This window comes from Terrapene carolina, unplaced genomic scaffold (genome assembly GCF_002925995.2).
Source record: "Terrapene carolina triunguis isolate 2854851 unplaced genomic scaffold, T_m_triunguis-2.0 Scaffold468, whole genome shotgun sequence".
Classification (NCBI taxonomy): Eukaryota; Metazoa; Chordata; order Testudines; family Emydidae; genus Terrapene; species Terrapene triunguis.
The window spans coordinates 1,887-18,707 of NW_020664819.1; the positions used below are offsets into that span (position 1 = coordinate 1,887).

Sequence of the window (16,821 nt, forward strand, 5' to 3'; positions counted from 1 at the left end):
CCTCGCTCTCCGTGACCTGAGGGGTGGAGGGGGTGAACGGGGGCTGCAGCGTTCGGGGCAGGAATGCGCTGATGGGACCCGAGGAGGACAGCAAGTGGGGGCGGGGAGAGCGTGTCTATAAATACCCGGCGGCCGGGCGGGGGGCCAAGTCGGGTGTCACATTCCCAGCCACGGGCATCCATCCAGGGAGCTGGGCCAGCCGGGCACTGAATGCCCCATGCATGACCCCCCCTTCTCTCCCAGCCCCCCCCCAACCACTAGCCCCCACTCTCCTCCCAGAGCCAGGGAGAGAACCCAGGAGTCCTGGCTCCCAGCCCCTCCCGCTGTAACCACTAGCCCTCACTCTCCTCCCAGAGCCAGGGAGAGAACCCAGGAGTCCTGGCTCCCAGCCCCCCCGCCCCCAATCTGCTGTAACCACTAGACCCCACTCCCCTTCCGAGCCAGGGCAGAACCCAGGAGTCCCAGTCGCTCTGTTATGAAGCTCCTATGCAGGAGACACAGCTGCTGGGGTGAGGAGACTTTAGGGGCCCCCATAGGCAGCCCCCCCATAAATGCAATGCCCTGGGGGGGAGGGGCCCAGCTTTGAGGGGACACACAAATGCAAACCACCCTCACGCTCGGGGGGGAGGCAAACAGCGGTTTGGTGCCTGGGAGAGTGTGGGGGGGGCGGGAGGGGGGCTTCTGATTCCCCCTGGGGGGGGCTTGGCTCAGAGACTTCACCCCCCCACACGGCCGGTTCCCTCCCTGCCCCTCCCAGGCTGGATAAAGGGTGTGGTGTGGATACATCTGCTGTTTGCTCAGGGCGTCCTGGCTGTGAACTCTGCTCCAGGGTGGGGCCCCCCTCCAAGGTGGCCTGAGCCGGCCCTGCCCCAGTGCAAGGTGGGGGGGGGCCCTCCAGATTGAACAACCCCCCCTCCCCTCCCCCAGGGAGCTGAGATCAGAATCCAGTCCTGACTCCATTGCAAACAAGAGTGACTCCAGATTGACCCCAGGCACTGAGAGCAAAATCTGGCCCTGACCCCATTGCAAACAGGAGTGTCTCCGGATTGACCCCGGATGTGGAGAGCGGAATCCAGCCCTGACCCCATTGCAAAGAGGCATGACTCTGGATTGACCCCAGGTGCTGAGATCAGAATCCAGTCCTGACCCCATTGCAAACAGGAGTGACTCCTGATTGACCCCGGTGGAGCTGAGATCAGAACCTCGCCCTGACACTGCTGTAGTCAGCGGTGACTCCAGATTGACTGGGGGTGGCCTGGCAGCAGGCCATCCCCTCCACACACATGTGGGTGTCTCGGAGCCGGTCGGTCTGGTTTCTGGCTGGGTGGGGCCACGGCGCCGGAGAGGGTTGGACTCCCCTTTGCCAGGTGAGACGCCGGGTTCCCAGGGCTCCAGGGCCCTGCTCAGCCAGACGCTGCGGGCACCGGGTCCGACGGCCCCAGCCTAGCCTGGCACCATGGGCAGCGTCAAACAGCGAGATCAGGTACGGGGCCCCCTGCCCCAGGGCTGGGACGGGCACCAGCCGGGGGGGGGGCGGGCAGCATAGGGCATCCAGGCTCCGAGCTTCCTGGGGGTAGGGTGCACTTGTGGGGGAAGGAGACAGCCCCCTTTCTCCAGGGGTGGGGGGTTCTGAGGGGGTTGGGGGGTTCTGAGGGTCCCCTCTCCAGGGTGGGGGGGCTCTGGGGGTTAGGGGAGCTCTGGAGGTTGGGAGGCTCTGAGAGTCCACTCTCTGGGGTGTGGGGGAGCTCTGAGTGGTCCCTCTCTAGGGAGGCTCTGGGGGGGCTCTGAGGATCCCCTCTCCAGGATTGGGGGGGCTCTGGGGATTGGGACTTGGGGGGGGTTCCCCTTTCTCAGACCCTGACCTGGCTCCTACCACCCCCACCCCCACTCCAGGCCTGGATCCCCAAACGCTTCAAGAAGAAAACCTGCACGACCTACATTGAGGATCCACAGGACGCGGGGTGAGTGGGGTCCCCCCCCATCGGGGATGCCCTGAGGCTGCTCCCCCAGTGCCCCATGAGGGGCCGCTCCCCCCCCGCACCCCAGGTATTATTGCCATGTGCAGGCCGGGGTGTCTCATCACAGGTAGCAGCCCCCCCTGTGACCCCTCTGTCCCACAGTGACCCCCTGCTCCCCCCAGTGTCCCAGTGACCCTGTCCCTTGCCCCCTGCACCCCCTCTTCCAGTGCCACCCCTCAGCCCCCCCATGACCCCCATCTCCTCCCCAGCGCCCCCCCTCAGTGCCAGTGCGGGAGCCCCCGGGCCGAGCACGTCTCTGTGGCCGTGGAAGACGCCTTCGGCACAGCCATCGTCAGCAAATGGGACTCGGCCCAGCACACCACGGAGGGGCCCACGGACGCCTTCGGGGAGCTGGAGTTCGTGGGGGCTGGTGGCAAACCCAGCAAGGTGAGGGGCTGCGGGTCGGGAGTGAGGGGCACCGGCAGGGCTGGGGGCTGCGGGTCGGGAGTGAGGGGCATTGGTGGAGCTGAGGGGGGAGCCCAGGGCTGGGCTAGCAGGGGGCTGCGGGTCGGGAGTGAGGGGCATTGGTGGAGCTGGGGGGTGGGAGGGGCTGGCCAGGGGTTGTGTGTGTCGGGAGTGAGGGGCACCACCTGACCTGTTCCTCACTGCCCCCGGCCAGTTCATCCGCCTGTCGGACTCCTCGGACCCTGAGCTCGCCTACAACCTGGTGACCGAACACTGGAAAATCTCCCCTCCCAACCTGGTGGTGTCGGTCGTCGGGGGTGACGGGGAGGCCCCCGTCCGGGCCTGGCTCCGGGACCTGCTGCGTAAGGGGCTGGTGAAGGCGGCACAAAGCACAGGTGGGCCCCCCTCCCTCTCCTGGGCTGAGCAGCGGTGGAAAGTTGCGTGTGCAATGCACTCGCGTGTGCAAATGCTGGCACGCTCTGTGCAAATGCCTCCATGCTCCGTGCAAACATCAGCACGCTCCATGCAAATGCTGCTGCACTTCGTGCAAACACTGCCATACTCCGTGAAAACGCCAGTGCACTGCGTGAAAATGCCGCCATGCTCCATGCAAACACCAGCATGCTCCGTGCAAATGCTGCTGCGCTTTGTGCAAACACTGCCATGCTCCGTGCAAACACCGGTGTGCTCCGTGCAAATGCTGGTGCGCTCTGTGCTCTCACACGTGTGGGTGCAAAAGGACATGCCCTGGCCCACTCGCGTGGAAGCCCTGCCCCGTGCACATGTCCCAAGGCAGCTGCACCGGTGAATGCGCTGGTGCCCGGACTCGGCGCTGACACCCACACACACATCCATGCTCGGCGGCCGAGTGCGACGTTGCACCCCCAGGTGTGGCCACGGGCCGGCACGCACACGCCCCCAGGCCTGAGGGCTGGGTCAAGTCTGTGCCTGTGTCCCATTCAGGCTCTGGGTGTGACACGGGGGGGAGGGGAGATGGGGGTATGGGGGGCTGGGGGGGCCCTGTGAGGGGCGTGTTACACTCTCAGCCTGTGCCACGGTCCCTGCCCCCCCCTCAGGTGCATGGATCATGACCGGGGGGCTGCAGGCCGGGATTGGGCGATACGTCGGGGAGGCCGTCCGGGACCACGCCACGGCCAGTACCAGCCCCTGCGCCCGCGTGGTGGCCATGGGCATCGCGCCCTGGGGCATCGTCGCCAACCGCGAGGCCCTCGTCAACCCCAAGGTACGGGCGGGGAGGGGTGTCTCTCTGGAGGCAGCGCATGGGCCGCTGGGGGCTCTCCTGGGGGGCCTGGGTGGGGCGCCAGCCTGGGTACCAGGGAGGGGTCTCTGTGGGGGCTGGGCTGGGGGCTGGAGGGTCTCTGGGGGGGGTGGGGTTGGGTGCTGGGGTGTGTCTCAGGGCGGGGTCCGGCCGGTCACCAGGCTCACCCGCTCTCCCCCTCCAGGGCTCGTTCCCTGCCCGCTATGCCCGGGTCCCCGCCGCGGGCACCGCCCGCCCCTTGGACAATAACCACTCGCTCTTCTTCCTGGTGGACGACGGCTCCCGGGGGCGCCCGGGGGGCGAGAGCCGCTTCCGCGCCCACCTGGAGAAACACATTGCCCAGCAGAGGGTGGGCGCTGGTGGTGAGTACCCCGGCCCAGTTATCCCCGGCCTGGTTACCCCGGTTACCCTCACCTGGTTACCCTGGGCCCAGTTACCACAGTCACACACCCCCAGCCTGGTTACCCCGGTCAAACACCCCTGGCCTGGTTATCCTGCCACACCCCCGGCTTACCCCCTAGGTTATCCCCTAGCCAGGTTACCATGGTTACCCCGTTTCACACAGTGTGGGGGAGTCAGGGCCCTGCACCCCCCATTTCCTGCGATTCACCAGGACTCTCAGCCAGCCGGTAACACAGAAGGTTTATTAGCCAACAGGAACACAGCCCAAAACAGAGCTTTTGGGTACAGACAACAGGACCCCTCAGTCAGGTCCATCTTGGGGGGGAGGCAGGGAGCTTAGACCCCAAACTTGGGGGCTCTCTCCTCTTCCCCAGCCCACTCAAAACTAAAACCCCCTCCAGCCGTCTCCTCCAGCCTCCCTCCGGCTCCTCCCCCAGCCTTTGTCCAGTTTCCCGGGCAAAGGTGTCACCTGGCCCCAACCCCCCTCCTGGCTCAGGTTACAGGCTCAGGTATCGCCCCTCAAGTGAAGTCACCCCCTGCTATCCCATCCCCCAATGCAGACAGTCCCAGTACAACTCCCCTGCGACATCCCCAGGTCAATCCGCCCCACTCCCTGCTCTGTCACACCCCGCAGCCCGGTTACCCCGGTCACACCCCCCAGGCCGGTTACCATTGTCACACACCCCCACCCCAGTTACTCCCCAGCCAGCTTACCCTGGTTACCCCTGTCACGGAGTGTGGGGGGACTCAGGGCCCTGCACCCCCGGCGTCCTGCGATTCACCATGACTCTCAGCCAGCCAGTAAAGCAGAAGGTTTATTTAGACGACAGGAATACAGTCCAAGACAGGTCTTGCAGGCACAGACAACAGGACTCCCCCAGTTAGGTCCATCTTGGGGTCCCCGGGCACCCTAGCCCCCTTAGGGGATCAGAGCCCTGTCTGCCCCAAGCCCCAGTCACTAGCCAGCTTCTCCAACCCCCTTTGTTCAGTCTCCCGGGCAAAGGTGTCACCTCGCCTCCCCCCCTTCCTGGGTTCTCATGTTACATGCTCAGGTATTCTCCTTCAGTCATTCACCCATCCCCCAATGCAGACCATCCTAGCCACACTCCCCTGTCAGCATTCACAGACTACTTTAAGAACAGTCTCAGTTCGTCACAACCCCCCTCCCCCCGGCCTGGTTAGCCCAGTTGCCCCCAGCCCAGTTGCCCCCTGGCCCGGTTACCCCAGTTACCCTGGCCCGGTTACCATGGTTACCCCAGCCCGGTTACCCTGGTTACCCCTGGGCTGGTTACCTCAGTTGCCCCCAGCCCAGTTACCTCCGGCGCAGTTAGCCCAGTTACCCCGGCCCAGTTACCACAGTCACACACCCACGGCCTGGTTACCACAGTTACCCCCGTCCCGATCACCACGGTCACACACCCCTGGCCAGGTTACCAGAGTTCTCCTCCAGCCTGGTTACCATGTTTAGTCCCCGGCGTGGCTATCCCGCCACACCCCCGGCCTGGTTATCATGGTCACACACCCCGGCCAGATTATCCCCCAGCCAGCTTACCACGGATATCCCCCAGCCTAGTTGCCACGGCCAAACACACCCTGTCCCAGTTACCATGGTCACATTCCCCGGCCCAGTTACCACAGTTACCCCCCGGCCCAGTTACACGGTTACCCCCCAGCCCCCTGGCCAGGTTATCCTGGTTACTCCCTGGCCAGGTTACCATGGTTACCCCCCCTCACCAGGGTTACCCTGGTTTTACACACACACACACACACACACACACCACCATGGCTACCACAGTTACATACACACCACAGCCATGGTTACCAGGGTTAGTAGCCTTTCCTGTGCCCTTAACCACATCTGCCCTCCCCACCCCCGTTATTCCTGGTTCCCCCTCCTCTCGCCCCCTAAGTTCTGAGTGTCCCCCCTCAGGCTGCCCCATTCCCTCCCCGGCGCAAGATCCCCTGAGCTGGTCATGGTCTCCTTCACCCAGAGAGAACCCAGGTGTCCTGGTCCCAGGGTTGGGGAGAGAACCCAGTCGTCCTGGTCCCGGGCCGAGTAGTGGGGAGAGAACCCAGGCATCCTGGTCCCGGGCCCGGCGCTCCACCCACTAGACTAGCCTCTGCCGACACACTAGTTTTTGGCTATTCCCTGGGGCTGCATTGTCACACACCCCCCCTCCGCCCCCCCCCGCCCCTGCCCCCCCCCCCCCCCTTGTCTTGCAGGAACCGGCAGCATCGAGATTCCCGTGCTGGTCATGGTCATTGGGGGCGACGCCTCCATGGTCACGGTAAGGGGGAGACTGCACGGGGGCTGGGGGTCCGGGGGCGGGGATGGGCATGAGGGGGATTGAGGGGTGACGCGGGGGATGGGGGGTCAGGGTGTGGGAGAGGGACATTGGGGGGTGTTAGTGGCTGTGGAGGGGGAGGGAGACACCCTGCCCCTCTGCTGACCCTCCTCTCCCCCCTCCAGCGCGTGCGGGAGGCCGCCGAGGCGAACATCCCCTGCCTGCTGGTGGGGGGCTCCGGGGGGGCGGCTGACTGCCTGGCCCAGATCCTGCAGGACGCGCAGCCGGACCAGGCGAGCCAGGCACTGATCCAGGAGAAGCTGCAGGGACGCTTCCCGCCCACCGACGTGCCAGGCCTGGCCAAGCAGGTACCACAGCCCCCACGGGGACCCAGGCGTCCGGGGGGGGGCAGAGCTCAAGGGACTGACCCCTCAGCCCCCCACAAGGGGACCCAGGCATTCAGGATGGAACAGAGCCTGGCGCTGTGGGGAGGAGGGTGCAGGGGGGTCATGGGGTGTCGGACCTGCCGCCCCCAGGTGGAGCGGATCCTGGCACTGTGGGGAGGGGGATGCAGGGGTTCAGGGGGGTCACGGGTTGACGGACCTGCACCCCCAGGTGGAGCGGATCCTGGTGCTGCGGGGAGGGGGTGCAGGTGTTCGGGGGGGTCACAGGGTGCTGGACCTGCCCCCCCCAGGTGGAGCAGATCCTGGCGCTGCGGGAACTGGTCACTGTCTATTCGGACGAGGAGGGGCTGGAGGAGTTTGAGACGGTGCTGCTCAAAGCCCTGGTCAGAGGTGAGACCCCCCCCAGCTTCCCCCATGCTCTTCCCCCTGGGATCTCCCAGCCCTCCCCCACTGCCGGCCTCCTGCCCCCCCCCCCCAAGTCATCACGGTTATGGGGCTGGCTGCACCCCCCAGCAGCTGGGCCCGGCAACTGTCCTCCTGATCTGGGGGAGGGGGAGCCCCCTGGGTCGGCCCGTCACACCAGAGATCCCAGCCCGGATTCAGCGTGGATCGGCCCGTGTGGACACATTCAATCCGCATTGACACGGCCTGTCTTTGGGCTGAGCCCTCCCCACCACCCCCAGGCTGCCTGGCTCGGGAAACCAAATCACACAGCTACCACCGCCATCCCCCATCTGGTTCTCCAAGCTGCCTGGGTGGGGAAACTGAGTCACGCAGCTATCACAGCCATCCCCCACCACTGCCCCTCCACAGGCTGTCACCTCACTGGTGAGGCCACCCAGTGCCTGGATGAGCTGCGTCTGGCTGTGGCCTGGAACCGCGTGGACATTGCCAGCTCCGAGCTCTTCCGTGGAGACATCCAGTGGGAGGTGAGGGGGGGCAGGGAGGGGACCCTGAGGGAGGAGCTGAGGGTCCCGAGGGGGACAAGGGGAGGGGAATCCCAAAGGGAGAGCTGGGGGGACCCCGGGGGAGGGGGATCCCAGAGGGAGGAGCTGAGGGGCCCCGGAGGAGAAGGAGGAGTTGGGGGGCCCCGGGGGAGCAGGGGGACGGGAAACCCCGGGGGAGGAGCTGAAAGAGCAGGGGGAGGGGGACCCCAGAGGGAAGAGTTGAGGGGGGGGGACCCTGGAGGAGCAGGGGGAGGGGGACCCCAGGGGAGGAGCTGAGGGGGGCTCTGGGGGGCAGGGGGAGGAGGGACCCCCATGGGGAGCGGAGAGGGGAGGTGGGGAGCCAGCACAGAGTCAGGGGGGACACTCGGGGAGCTCCTGGGGGGGCTGGTGCTCACAGGGCGGGTACTAACCTGGGTTCTCTCCCCCCCGCCCCGCAGCCCCCCCAGCTGGAGGAGCCCATGCGGGACGCGCTGCTGGGGGACCGCCCGGCCCTGGTGCGTCTGTTTGTGGAGAACGGGCTGGACCTGGGCGAGTTCCTGACCTGGGGGCGCCTGGCGGAGCTGTACCGGGGGGTCCCCGAGGCCTCGCTGCTGCACCAGCTACTGGAGCGGCGCCAGGGGGGGGCCGAGCCCCCCCACTACCAGCCTGTGGAGCGTCTCCCTGACTGCCCCCTGACCCAGGTGGCCCGTCTGCTCCGTGAACTGCTGGGCGACGTCTGTGCCCCCTTCTACGCCGGGCTGCGCCCCCTGGACTCCAAGGGGGCTGGGGTATGTGGGGGGCCAAGGGGGACAGGGACATGGGAGAGGGGAGCATGGAGGGCCTGGGAGTCTGGCTGGGGGGGCAAGGGGGCAGGGACATGGGAGGAGGGGGTACACGGGGGCCGGTTTACTTGGTGGGGGCGGGCCGGGGACCCAAGGGGGCTGAGGTATGATGGGGTGTCCCGGAGTCACTGGGCGACGCTCTGAACTGCTCCCTACGAAGCCAGGCAGGACTCGGGGGGAGCCTCCTCTCTCGGAGCAGACTGTCCCCGGGCAAGAAGCTGCCACAGCTTCCACCGTCCTGGGGCTGAGCCCGGAGCATTCAGCATCCCCGTCCCCCCGTGCGCCTCCCGCAGCGAGTCCGCCCGGGGGGGGGAGTCCTGGGGCAGTCAGAGGGCCCTGCCCCCCAACTCCGCAGTCAGACGTGACTCTCAGCCGGCCGGAAACACAGACGGTTTATTAGCCGACAGGATCACAGCGTAGGGCAGAGCTTGTTAGCACAGAAATCAGTGACTTTCCGCCAAGTCCAGCTTGGGAATCCTGGGCCGGATCCCCTGGACTCCCCCCTTTCCTGTCCCCCCACAAAGACCTCCAGCCTCCAGCCACCCCACCTCCGACACCCCCCTGTTGCTCCTCCTCCTTCCCGGGCCCAAGGTGTCACCTGGCCGCACCCCCCTCCTGGGTCTCAGGTCACACAGCTGGGCGGCCTCACCTGCCCCGAAGGCCTCAGGAAAATCCCACCCCCAATCCCCACCAGCTACGTATTGGTGCAGCACACAGGGAAACTGAGGCACACACCGTGTTCGTGTAGGGCAGTAAGACTCACATGCAACATAACGAGACGAATAAAACCCCACTTTGTCACAGGGGGGCTGGGGTATGTGGATGCAATGGGATGGGGGGCACAATGGGGCAGAGGTATGTGGGGGGGGGAACCACAAGGGGCAGGAGGCCGGGATGGGACCCTGAGGGTTTCAGGGGGAGGTGGAGGAAGATGGGGGGCTGCCAGCAGGGGTCTCCTCATCCACATGGCTCTGACCCTCCCCCCTTTCTTCCCCCTTCCAGAAGAAGGGTCCCCTGCTGGACAGGGACCCCCACTACCGTGGCCAGCGCACCCGAAACCCCTGGACCGACCTCTTCATCTGGGCCGTGCTGCTCAACCGGGGCGAGATGGCCACGTACTGCTGGGAGATGGTGAGGGGGAACTGGGGGGTGAGGAGCTGGGGGGGGGAGACCCCCGTGGGAAGGGGGAACAGGGCTGGGGGAAGGCACTGGTGGGGGCATGGATCTGGGGGTCTCCGGGGGGTGTTTCTCTCTAACCTCGTCCCCCACAGGCCCCAGACGCGGTGGGGGGGGCGCTGGTGGGGGCACGGATCCTGCGGGAACTCTCCCACCAAGAGTCGGATGCGCAGGAGGCGGCGGACATGAAGGCGCTGGCCGTGAAGTTCGAGACCCTGGCCATCGGTAAGGGCAGCAGAGGGGCAGAGCGGAGTGGGGGTGCAGGGAGTGGCACGGGGGGATGGGGGTTCAGGGGGCCATACAGGGGGATGGGGGTACAGGGGGCAGTATGGTGGTACAGTGGGATGGGGGTGCAGAGGGCAGTACAGGGGGATGGGGGTGCAGGGGGTGGTACAAGGGGTGCAGGGAGTGGCATGGGGGGATGAGGGTGCAGGGGGAAGTACAGGGGTGCAGGGAGTGGCAGGGGGGATGGGGGTGCAGGGGGCAGTGCGGGGGGCCGGGGGGGGGGGGGGGCGGGCGGGGGGGCGTGGGTGTTACCCCCCCCCCACCCGCCCCCCAGGCGTGTTCGGCGAGTGCTACGGGAACAGCGAGTCTCGGGCCTCCCAGCTCCTTGTGCGTCGCTCCCGCCTCTGGGGCGGCGCCACCTGCCTGCAGCTCGCCTGGCTGGCCGAGGCCCGGTGCTTCTTTGCGCACGACGGGGTACAGGTACGGGAGGGGTACGAGGCGGGGCGGGTACGGGGGGGCGAGTGTGGGGGAGTACGGGGGGAGGAAGAAGAATTGGAGGGGGAACCTGGGGGGGTTGGGTGAGAAGTGACTCCTCCCAGCACTAACCCCTCCCCCCCCCCGGCTGCCCACAGGCGCTGCTGACCCAGAACTGGTGGGGCGAGATGGAAAGGTCCACGCCCGTCTGGAAACTCCTCCTCACCTTCTTCTGCCCCCCACTCATCTTCACCCACCTCATCACCTTCAGGTGGGTGCTGGGGGCCCTGGGGAGGGGGTCAGCTACGTAAGGGGGCACTGCTGGGGGGAAGCTCGCAGCATCGGGGTTCCCAGCTGGGAACACTGCTGGGGGGAGCTCGCAGCACCGGGGTCCCCAGTTTGGGGGCACTGTTGGGGGAAAGCTCGCAGCACCGGGGACCCAAACTCAGTCTCCCTCTCCCCCTCCCCCACCCCCCAGGGCGATGGAGGAGGATCTGGAGCAGGAGAAGCCCCACAGCCTGGAGCTGGAGAACCTGGACACAGACGGGAAATGCCCCATGGAGGAGATCCTGACGGGGTAAGGGGGGCAGCCTTCAGGGGGGACGGGCAGCGTGCCCCATACATTGGATCCCATGGTGCTAAGGGGTCCTGAACCTGCCCCCTCCCAGATCAGAGCCCTCTGCAAGGTCATCCCCCCTCCATCCTGCCCCCCAGATTTAGCCCCCCCCGCAAGTCAGAATCCCTCCCCTAAATCTGTTCCACCCCCCCCATGTGCCCCCTGGTGCTATCATCTATTCCCCCATCAGCCCCTAATCTGTCTCCTACACCCCCATGACTGTGCCCCCCAACTGAGATCTAACCCCTCCCCCCTGCAAGCCAGAGACCCCGCAATGGCTGTGATCCCCCCATGCTGAGATCTGAGCCCCCCACAAGCCAGAGCCCTCCCCCCCATGGCCGAACCCCCCGTGACGGGTTCCCCCCAGGGCGCCACTTGGACCTGGGGTACCACTGAGCCCAACTGGCACCAGCCCGGGCTCCCTTCAGTTGGCACCATGCAGGGGAGGGGCCCAGGCCATCAGTTACCAGGAGACAGGGTGTCAGGCATCACACTGGCCCTCTCGGGCTCTGCAACAATCACACCCCCTTTTCCCTCCACCTAGATACTTGAGAACTGCATAGGGGAAACTGAGGTACCCACCCAGTATTCAGAGAAAACAATAAGAACATTCCCACGTCGTCACACTAAGCAAACTTCGTAACTTCCCATGCGACGGTAGCACCTACCAGCCAACGAGATATTCGTGTCCAGCAGATCGAGACTTTTCAAATGATACCGTTGTCACGGACTCACAGATTGTGCCCACTCTTGGCCCCGTGCGGTCCGTAGGGGGAACGCCCTTCAGTGAGACAGCCCTTCTCGGGGGTCCACTCTCTCTCCGGGGTTAAGCCCCTCCACCTCCTGGAGCCGCACCTCTCTGAGCCTTAGCACGTCTGTCTCTCGCCGTGGGGCCCCTCGGGGAGTCCACTCGCTCCGGACCCCCCGGGCCTCCACTCCCAGAGGGAATAATGCCACCCTGTTGTGACGAAGTGGGAATGTTCTTAAATGTTTTCTCTGAATTCTGTGTGGGTGCCTCAGTTTCCCCTATGCATTTCTCGAGGGTCTAGGGGGGTGTGATTGTTGCAGAGCCCTAGGGGGCCAGTGTGACGCCCTGTCTCCTGGCAACTGATGGCCTGAGCCCCTCCCCTGCAAAGTTGCCAACCAAAGGTGTTAGAGAACAAAGAGATCAGGTGACCTCCTGGCCCCGGAAAGAGACAAAGGCAGAGGAGGGGCTGGAGAGTTTTCAGTTTGGAGCTGGCTGGGGGAATGGAGGGGAGGCCAGACAGACCTCCTGGTCTCCCCTGGCCCCCCAAGATGGACCTGACTGAGGGGGTCCTGTGGTCTGTACCTGCAAGACCTGCCTTGAACTGTGTTCCTGTCGGCTAAATAAACCTTCTGTGTTATTGGCTGCCTGAGAGTCCCGGTGCATCGCAAGAAGCCGGGGGTGCAGGGCCCTGACTCCCCCAAACTCTGTGACACCTGTTCTCTAGCCCGGAGCGACTCTCAGCCGGCGTAACACAGGAGGGTTTATTGAGCGTTGAACCCAGCACAGGAAACTCTCCGGGGCTCAGGCCTGGCCTCCCACAGCCCAGCACATCCCAGTCTCCCCTGCACCCAGGTGGGCTCTGCCTGCTTCCCCTCTCCAGCCCCGAGCCCCCCTGCTTCCCAGCTGGGCATCTGATACCCCCGGCCCCCAGCCCCGCCTCTGTCCATTGTCTTCTCTCCAGGGAAACAGGGTTGTAAACCGGGTCGCCTGGGCTCCTCTCCTCTCTTCCATCCTCTGGCCCCGCTGGCTGGAACCGGCTGGTCAGGTCACCGGGGTCCTCTCTCCGCAGCCCATTGTCCCCCCACTGGCCAGAACCGGCTGCGACTCCTGAGCTGGGTCTCCGGGTCACCGGTCGCTGGGGTCTCCATTCTCCAGGCCATTGGCTGGGGTCCCACGTTCCTTCTCCGGTCCTGTGTACCCACAAACTCCCTCTTCCCTCCCCTCGTTAAACCAGCAACACCCAGCGACACTGAGTCCCACCCCCTCCGCATGCAAACCATTGGAAAAACACGGAAACAACAAGAAAATCCCCCACTTCGTCACGACCTCACACGGCAGACTTGGTGCAAAACACATCCTCATTCCATGACCGTGGTGAATATTGGGGTGCCAGGGTGTCACCCCCCCTTGCTGCGCTCTGACCCCTCCCCCCCTGCCACTGACCCCCCCCCCCATGCTGAGATCTGACCCCCCCACAAGCCAGACACCCCCCGCATGCTGAGATCTGACCCCGCTCCCCGCAGGTCGGCGTCCTCGCTGAGCTCCCCCCCGCGGCCGGGCCGGGCCTGGCTCTGGCGCTGGCGCCGGTTCTGGGGGGCTCCGGCGACGGCCTTCCTGGGCAACGTGGTGATGTACCTGCTCTTCCTGCTGCTCTTCTCCTACGTGCTGCTGCTGGACTTCGCGCCCCCCCCGCCCGACGGCCCCCGCGCCTCCGAGGTGCTGCTCTACGCCTGGGTCTTCACCCTGCTGTGCGAGGAGCTGCGCCAGGGCTGCTTCACCGGGCGCCGGGCGCTGGCCCAGCGCGTCCGCGCCTACCTGCAGGACCCCTGGAACCAGTTCGACCTGACCGCCCTGGGGCTCTTCCTGCTGGGGGCTGTCTGCCGGTGAGACCCCCGGCACGCCTGGGCGTGGCCCCCAGACTCCCGTCCCCGCATGCCTGGGCATGACCCCCAGCCTCCCCTCCCCCCTGCCTGGGCATGGTGCCCCCAGCCTCCATCCTTCCGTCCCCCCTGCCTGGGCATGGTGCCCCCAGCACCTGGCACCCCCAGCCTCCCATCCCTGCCCGGGCCCAGTGCTACTGCCCCCACCCCTCCCTTTGCCCCCACCCCCCCCGGCCCGGCCCCCCCCCCCCCCCCCCCCCCCCCCCCCCAGGATGTTCCCCAGGACCTACGCATCGGGGCGCACCGTGCTCTGCCTGGACTTCATGGTCTTCACCCTGCGGCTCATCCACATCTTCGCCGTCAACAAGCAGCTGGGCCCCAAGATGATCATCGTGGGGAAGATGGTGAGCGGGGAGGTCCGGGGGGGTGAGGGAGGGATGGAAAAGGGGGGGCTGGGGGGGTTGGGGGGATTCTCGTGTTGAGGGGGGCAGTGGAGGGCTCTGACCAGGAGGGGGATATGGGCGGCTCATGGAGGTTATGGGGGGAAGTGGAGGGCTCTGACCAGGAGGGGGATATGGGGGCCCCATGGAGGTTATGGGGGGCAGTGGAGGGCTCTGACCAGGAGGGGGGTTGGGGGGTCCCATCCCAGGGGCTCATGCTCCCCCCCCCTCAACAGATGAAGGACGTCTTCCTCTTCCTCTTCTTCCTGGCCGTCTGGCTGGTGGCCTACGGGGTGACAACCGAGGGGCTGCTGCACCCCAGTGACCAGCGCCTGGCCTGGATCTTCCGCCGCGTCTTCTACCGGCCCTACCTGCAGATCTTCGGCCAGATCCCGCTCAACGAGATCGATGGTGCAGGGCGCGGCTCCCCCCCGGCCCCGGGGCGGGGACTGGGCTGGCTCAGGGGGGCTGGGAATGGGGCACAGGGCCTTTCCCCTCTAGGGGGCGCCGGCTCCCATCCAGCCCCAGGGCGGGGACTGGCTGGCTAAGGGGGGGTGGGGAAGGGGGCACGGGGCCTGTCCCCTCTAGGGGGCATCTGCTGACACCTGGCCCCAGGGTGGGAAATTGGCTGGCTCAGGGGAGCAGGGAATGGGGCACGGGGCCTTTCCCCTCTAGGGGGCGCCGGCTCCGATCTGGCCCCACAGCAGGGGATGGTCTGGCTCACGGATCTCATCCCCCCACCCCAGCGGCGCTGATCGCGGCGTCGAACTGCACGGACGACCCGGTGGCGATCCTGATGGAGGAGGCGGCGCCCTGCACGAACACCTACGCCAACTGGCTGGTGCTGGTTCTCCTCGTCATCTTCCTCCTTGTCGCCAACATCCTGCTCCTCAACCTGCTCATCGCCATGTTCAGGTACCGCCCGGTGGGGCCCCGTGGTGAGCAGTGAGCTGGTGAGCGTGCAAGGGGCAGGGTGCATTGGGGCACGTGCAAGGGATCAGGTGCATGAGTGCGTGTGGCGAGCATGGGAAGCGCTGGGCACTAGAGCAAGGAGAATGAGTGAATGGTGAGTTGATGTGCCAGTGCACTACAACAGGTGGATGGAGAGTTGATGAGTGTGCAAGGCCCCAGTGCACAAGTGAGTGTGGAGGGGGAGATGAGGAGTGTGCAAGGCCTTGGTCCACTAGCATATGCAGAGAGCTAGCTGGTGAGCATGAAAGGCCCTGGTGCACTAGCATGTGCAGAGGGTGAGCTGACGAGCGTGCAAGGTTCCAATGCACGCACATGTGCAGAGGCAGAACTGACCTGCGTATGAGGCCCTGGTGCACTAGTGCATGCAGAGGGGGAGCTGATGAGTGTGCTAGGCCCCAGTGCACTAGCACACGCAGAGGGTCAGATGATGAGTGTGCAAGGCCCCAGTGTATTAGCACACGCAGAGGATGCACTACTGAGTGTGCAAGACCCCGCTGCACTAGCGTGTGCAGAGGGCGAGCTGATGAGCGTGCGAGGGCCTGGTGGGGGCAACCTAATGTCCCTTTGCCCCCCGCCTGTCTGACAGCCCCCTCCCCCCCCCCAGTTACACCTTTGCCAAGGTGCAGGGCAACAGCGACACCTACTGGAAGTCGCAGCGTTACAGCCTGATCCTGGAGTATCACAACCGGCCGGCGCTGGCCCCCCCCTTCATCATCATCAGCCACGTGCGCCAGCTGCTGCGCTACCGGGCCCGGGGGGGCTCTGCCAAGAGCCGCCACTTCGGTGAGTGGCTGGGGGGGGGCCTCGACCAGGGGAAGTGCTCTGGGGGGCAGGGACAAAGGCTTGGGGGGGCAGGGCTGGGGGGGGCAGATCTGGGGGTCGCTCCTTGCAGGGGTGGAGCAGGACCAGGGGCAGTGCTCTGGGGATAGGGACAAGGGCTTGGGGGGGGTAGGGCTGGGGGTCGCTCCTTGCATGGGTGGGGCAGGACCAGGGGCAGTGCTGGGGAGCGGTGAGGGGGGAAGGGGAGACAGATCTGAGGGTTGCTCTTTGCAGGGGTGGGGGAGGGAGCAGAGCAGTAGTGCGGGGGGCAGATCCAGGGGGGTGGGGAGCAGGGCTGGGGGGGGTCACCAAGTTGATGTGGGGCTGGACCTGGCTCCCGCCCCTCTCCCCACCCAGGAGCGGCGCCAGGGTTTTTGGCGCCCTAGGCGGGGGTCCTTCCGCACTCCCGGTCTTTGGGGCACTTCGGCGGCGGGTCCCGGAGCGAGTGAAGGACCCGCTGCAGAATTGCTGCCAAAGACCCAGAGCGCGGAAGGACCCCCCGCCGCCGAATTGCCGCCCCCCCAAATCATGGCACCCTAGGCGACCGCCTACGTCGCCTAAATGGAAGTGCCGGCCCTGTCCCCACCTCTCAGCACTGCTGGCCCCCCGCCTGCTTTTCACGTGTCTTCCTTTCCCCTCCCCGGACGCCTGGGTCCCCAGCTCGGGACCTGCCCCCGGAGCAGGACGCCCAGCTGCTCACCTGGGAGGCGGTGCAGAAGGAGAATCACCTGGTAGCCCTGGGCCGCCAGAAACGGGACAGCGACACTGAGCGGCTTCGGCGGACGTCTCAGAAGTGAGGGGGGCCCTGGAGAAGGGGGGTGTATGGGGGTGCAGGGGGAGGGTGCGGGGTGAGTATGGGGGGTCGGGGGTTCAGGGAGGGAGCAGTGAGTCTGTGGGGGTGGGGTGAGTA

General features: G+C 66.1%; 1 protein-coding gene across 1 annotated transcript; it reads left to right on the top strand.

Moving 5' to 3' along the window:
- Positions 1-1,456: 1,456 nt before the first annotated feature.
- Positions 1,457-16,708, top strand: TRPM4 (transient receptor potential cation channel subfamily M member 4). The gene is made up of 22 exons (XM_026658587.1): positions 1,457-1,483; positions 1,894-1,961; positions 2,228-2,405; positions 2,638-2,818; positions 3,500-3,666; positions 3,887-4,064; positions 6,328-6,392; positions 6,575-6,757; positions 7,084-7,183; positions 7,607-7,722; positions 8,178-8,507; positions 9,564-9,692; positions 9,833-9,962; positions 10,297-10,442; positions 10,595-10,707; positions 10,915-11,013; positions 13,324-13,683; positions 13,952-14,084; positions 14,357-14,531; positions 14,867-15,035; positions 15,697-15,875; positions 16,572-16,708. The coding sequence occupies exons 1-22, from the start codon at positions 1,457-1,459 to the stop codon at positions 16,706-16,708; spliced, it is 3,363 nt and encodes a 1,120-aa protein (XP_026514372.1).
- The last annotated feature ends 113 nt before the right edge of the window (positions 16,709-16,821 follow it).